Raw genomic sequence first — 6,000 nt, forward strand, 5'->3', positions numbered from 1 at the left:
CATAATCACCCAGCGGGACCCACTGATTTATTAAAGTCTATGGTTAAGGGGACTTTATTCCCATAAGCAGGACTTCATTAGCATTGCCATAAAGAATCACCTCAATGTGGTGTTTGAGTGCAATATAACCAAAATATCATATGACTGCCAACTAAGGCATCCTCCAGGTATTTGGATAATTTAAAACAAACCACTTTTCTTCAGCGCTCCACTATATCACTGCATTTAACACTGTATTTACAGCTCTAAGACACATATAATTCCAGTGAGTTAAGGGCGCACTCTTTCATGCCTTCTCTGCAGGTGTTTACAAAAAGGATGAATTCCACCTGCTCTTGCAAGCACATCAGGTGCGCGGACCGGCAGATATCATCATGGAAAAATTCAAGATAGACAGCTGGGCTCTGGATGGCCATGTAAGTATTGCTGCTTCTGAAAGCGATAGTTTACTTATTCCTTTACCAATCCTGTAACCTGGTTCTCCTTTTTCCATGGCTCATGGAATTTGGGAGCAGGGAATGAAACGTGGGAATAAAGAGACGTTAGTGAAATATGAGACCCCTACCGGCCGTTGCTATGTTGATATGATTCGCATACCTGTAGTAAAACATGATGTATTATGAGTGATCTTGAGTAAGGGGTTCCAGATACAAGAGGGCTTAAAACAACATATAGCAACATTTAACCATGCATGGTTTACTTGGTTGACCCCAGAATTCCATTGCTAGGGGGCTCTTCAGTTGAGATGTGGCACTAGCAAACTGTTTAATAAAAATGTCATCAATACTGGAAAAATATTGGAAAAAACACTCTTGGTATACATTGCGCTCACAAAGAGCTTTACATTGCTCTTCTTACAGCTGTTTTAAGTTATAAGCTTGATAGGCAATAGCATATACCCATTATCTAGACAGATAACCCTTTATTATGTAGTATTTTATATGGGATGTGCCTTCAAAGCAACGCAATATAGTGTGAAATTATTATAAGCTGTCAGAAAGAGAAGGGAAACTGACTGCCATATTTATTATGTAAATTGCACATGCATCTAAAAGCAGATCCTTGCTTCTTACAACACAGGCTTTTTATAAGGAACACAGGCAAGTGACTGAAATGGGGAAAAAAAAGAATTCACAATGCCAGCAAGCTTATTTTATACGTTAAATAATATTTGTTTTGAAAACATAAATAGGAATGATATATGGATGAATTTACCATAATTTAAATGGAAAAATAAAATCATTTTACCACTGAACTATAACAATATAGTTAAAATAAATTGTGATTGAGGTGAATTTACAAATCCTATAAATGCAAAGGAAACCGTAAATAGTGTTTTATTTCATTTTTATGATTTGGAGCAGGTTATTTGCATAGAGCTGAAGTAGTAGGCTGTAGTGCCATATCTCAGTACACATTCAGAGAATGCCTTTTAACGTCTTTACTGCCAGGCCGCTGTCGTCTTTCATTGTGGTCCGCAGAAAGATATATTAACCCCCTAATGACAATGCCCCTACATGTACGGGCTCAAAATGCATTGTTTTCAATGGGTTTAGGAACTGCCCATTGTCCTTAAGGGGTTAAGGCCATAGTTTGACCTGTTTGGGTTGGAGTCGTGCGATGACAATGATGTTACGCTAAGGCAGATAGTACCTGAAATTGTAGATTGCTGATTATATCCTAGCGTGGGTGTAAATGTTCTTTCTGAAGTCTACAGGTGAATTTGAGCAATCTTTACACCCGATCACCAGACTATTGCCACTGTTGGCCTCTGTGTAGTAAATCTCTTTTATTATGTTACACGTTTTGAATTTCTGTATTTTTACAATAAAAGTATTCTGAAATTGCAGGATTAATATATCTGGATGGCATAGCTTCTGCCTGAGGAGTAGAAAGCAGTAGTGGACTAAAAAAGGGTTTCTACAAGCATGAGTTTATTAAAATAGAGTTTTATTTGTCTGAATCCCATTTGCACTGTGGTTCTTCACTACTGATCCGCACTTCTCTTTGGCAGTGCTGGGCTCAGCTCAATGTTCTCTATAGGTTCCTACTGGTCTACCTGGTCTTTATGGGTGGGCTTGACAGGGTTATGCAGCACTGCACTTTGTATCCTACCGCTGCTTCTCTGGTTATCCTGTTATGATCTCTTTTTTTGCATGATGGGTCTTCATCTGCAGGATTTATAGCTGTTGCTACTCATCAGTCAAATAATGAAGGGTGTTTTTTTTTTCTTAATTCCAGGTGTCTTCAGAGTCCGCAGGAGGAACATATGTTTACCAAGGCTTTGTACGTGGGAAGGGATTTGGCCAATTTGGACTCCAAAGATTAGGTAAACCTTGATGCAGTGTGCCCCGCATGAGCAGCAATAAATATCTAAGGAACTAAATTCACACCACATTTTACAGTTTTAAATACCATAACATCCTGAAAAAAACTTTCTTGTCCAAAGTCTTTCTCGTTCTTTGTTGGTGTCCATTCAAACATATCTTAATTTCTGAAATATATTGGGTCAACCAAACATATGAGTGGATTGGAAGAACATGTTTATATCTACATAACGTATATGTTTTTCTTAATTCCACAGATCGCAGACTACTGGTGAATGGCACAGACACGTTAGGACATTTCCCATCCAACAGCAGCTCAGTGGCAGCTGCTATCCTTGTGCCTTTCATAGCTCTAATAATTGCTGGTTTTGTTCTTTATCTCTACAAACACAGGTAAGAACCCACTAGTCCCGGGGTCTGTGGAGTGTCTGTGGCTAAATTATTTTACAAATGCAAATCGAGTTGATGGAGATCAGGGATTTAGTGAACATCAATGAGTTATCTGCGCATATATATCTATAAAAATCAGGAATACCCCACAGTGTGGCAAAACAATTCTATCCTCTTATATGTCCACCCCTTGGCAGTAAGAAACTGCAGGCTGTTGGGCAGAAAATTATCTCACATACCTTTTCAAACCCCATCCAGCACTGAATGATGCCCTAAAGTCCTCATCTTCAACCTAGGGTAAAGGTCCATAAATTTTAATGGGGTCCTCTTTTGACAATGGATTATGCAGTGTGTGAAGTGAATGGGGCTATACCCCCAGGTTGATTTTATTAATACATACCCACCCACTCCACCACACAACATTGGGTTAGTAGTGTTCCTGGGGATGTGGGACTTACAAGACACCTAGCAACACCCTAGGTGGAATTTCAGAGTTCTCTGACTTGCTTTTTTTTTTTAACTCGCCTCTCCTAGAATTCAGTATATATTGAGAGCTGAGCGTGATTTTCTTTTGAGAGTGCTAATGCACTTCTAGCAGTAACGATGTTTCTTTCTCCCAGAAGAAGACCAAAGGTGCCCTTTAATGGCTTTGCTGGGCATGAAAACACTAATGGGCGAGCCACGTTCGAAAACCCCATGTACGAGCGGAATGTACAGCCCACGGAAATCGTGGCAAATGAGACAGAATTCACAGTCAGCACAGTTTGCACAGCTGTATAGCACCTGCCCCCCAACTAGGTAAGACATGAGGTGTCAGTGGAAGGCAAGGACATATATTAAAATGATGATGATAACATGATGATGATTACATCAAAATGTTGTTTCCTTTTACAGTGAACTGGGTTTACTTGGAGTCTCTGTCCTGCCCCCCTTGCCCGCCCTGCACACCATCTGTGGGTAGCTGACAATATCAGTGCCCCGTGTAGCCACCCCATTATTCCACGCCATCCAAAGCGTGCTGGGCTGGTGGGTTCTGGAAAAAAAACCAGAAGACCCCTTGTGACAGAGGCAAGTATTGCCAGCAGTGGACTGGCAAACACCCACCGCACCAGTCTGTCAGAATCTCATGCAGCCTTGGCAACTGAGTGTCTCCACACAAGTGGCATGGCTGCCACCTCAAAAGGACCTCATCCTCCAGGGACACCGTGCAAGTGCTTTTATACTAAAATTGTATACATGCAAAGTTGGTTGGAAGTGGATATGAACAAATATATATATATATAAATATAAATATACATATTTTTATTCTGCAAACAAGTTCCAAAAAGTGCTTTTCCTTCATGCTTCTCCACCTGATCCCTGCAGCACATAGCAGACTGTGTCGCTTTGGCGTGAAGGGGGAGCGCAGCCTTACACCCTAAACCCTAGGTTGGTGTGCTGTCAACAAGCCAACACTTGAAGGAGAGTTGTCCAATTCAGACCCATCAACACTAGCACTTCTCATCCACAGAAAACAAGTCAAGTAGTCCGGCAATTCTGACTCCTAAATCCAGCAGCAAAAAGGTCTGCAAAACTCTACATTGTACAATTCAGGAAAGATTCTGCCATGATCATGGATTGTGGTGAGCAGCACATCGCAAGTTCATCTGGGATAAGATTCTGTGGTTTTTAAATCTTGTATGTGCCCAGTGCTAACAGTTCCTCGTCCATTACTTTCTTGCATCAAGAGAATTAATAGATAGCTGTTCATACAATTTTAATGCTTAGCAAAGTGCAGTCAGGGCACACAACCACATCAGCAAGTTCCTACAAATAATATACGGTGTGCGCCATGAACCTAAAATACGAAGACAAATAACGATGATGAGGTCTACAGATTGCTGTGCCAATGTTGCACCCTGGGACGCGGACAGACCTATATCACCTACAACTCCTGACAGTGAATGTAGCTGAAGCAACTCTGGACGATACTCAATAGAACACGATAGTAACAAGACATTGCTGTAGTTTAACAAAAGGATTGAAGCATAACAAGTTCTACTGCCGGCTTTATATCCACAAGAAGAAACATCTCCAGCCATTCTTCAGCTTACGTATGAAAGCGAGACTTATGTTATTAAACACCATAAATAATACAGGAGATGGAGTCTCTCTGGATGTAGTAGGATTTTTAGATAATTATGTTTGCACCTCATATTTAACATTAGGCAGATGAATTAATTAAAAAGTCAAGTTCCTTATCAACAATAATGAAAGATTTTTCAATATAGAAAATCACAAGTAGAACATAAAAAAACAACATGAAGCAGATGTGGTTTGTAAAGCTAACTGCATATACCTGTATTATTTGCAGACCGTAGTGCTAGGATATATAAAAAACAGTTTAGGTGCTTTTGTTGCTGTGAGATGTCTAACTGTTAGCCAGCACTCTGTTACCCTGACTAATGTGATTGTGGTTGGTATGGCCACAGCCACACAGCAATTTAAACCTAGGTAAAGTAATTATGTGGCTGTAGTACAGAATTTGGAAAGCTTTCGCAATAGACTGATGTTTGCAGGACCTGTACATCAGAATTGCCCATTTCCATAGTGAACTCCCTCACTGCCATCTACCACATCTACTGGGAGACTGCTCCACTCTTTCAGTGAACTTCTTTAGTGTATATCAAAGCCTCTGGTCTTTAGTTTTAGATGACAATTCTTTGTTCTAGCATGCCTCCTCTGTTGTACTTTTTATGTATTTAAATGTTTCTGTTCCATCCTCAATCTCTCCTCAGTCCTGCTAAGTTATACATATTGAGATCTCTTATTATGTCCTGATAATATTTATGTTCCAATTGCTCTCACATCCTTTTCTTTTGCTGCTGCTGACATTTTCCCCAGTCTATAGTTTGCCTATGCCTTTATGTCCCAAGTGCATTATTTTACATTTATCAACATTAAACCACACTCTCAACCATTCTTTTAATTCATGTAAATCATTTGCCTTATTCCACCAGGAATGTCTACCCTGTTGCACACCTTTGTATCAGCTGCGAAGAGACATATCCTACCTTTAAGACCCTTTGAGTAAAGAGTAGAGAACTTCTAATGGCTGTATTCATAAAGTTTTATTTTAGAATATGAAATAGGATACAGTGAGCCAGGCGTGTCCTCACCAAGTGTAATACGGGTACCTCTGTGCTATGACTAAATTGGAGGGTTAGACGGCTGTTTCTTGCACGTTAACACAAGATCTTTCAAGTAACTCTTTTGTTTAACTTCTTGGGGTACCCAATTACAG

At 40.1% G+C, this 6,000-nt stretch overlaps 1 protein-coding gene across 1 annotated transcript in view; it reads left to right on the forward strand.

Annotated features, from left to right (window-relative positions):
- The window catches only part of CSMD2 (CUB and Sushi multiple domains 2), a 382,136-nt gene extending 377,286 nt beyond the window's left edge, over nt 1-4,850 (forward strand). Inside the window, exons 67-70 of the mRNA XM_053454739.1 lie at nt 304-416; nt 2,242-2,329; nt 2,585-2,720; nt 3,338-4,850. Of these exons, the coding sequence (XP_053310714.1) occupies nt 304-416; nt 2,242-2,329; nt 2,585-2,720; nt 3,338-3,497 (497 nt within the window). The 3' untranslated portion in view covers nt 3,498-4,850. The remainder of the gene's footprint in view (nt 1-303; nt 417-2,241; nt 2,330-2,584; nt 2,721-3,337) is intronic.
- Nucleotides 4,851-6,000: the final 1,150 nt, after the last annotated feature.

This window comes from Spea bombifrons, chromosome 2, assembly GCF_027358695.1.
Source record: "Spea bombifrons isolate aSpeBom1 chromosome 2, aSpeBom1.2.pri, whole genome shotgun sequence".
In the NCBI taxonomy this organism is placed as follows: Eukaryota; Metazoa; Chordata; class Amphibia; order Anura; family Pelobatidae; genus Spea; species Spea bombifrons.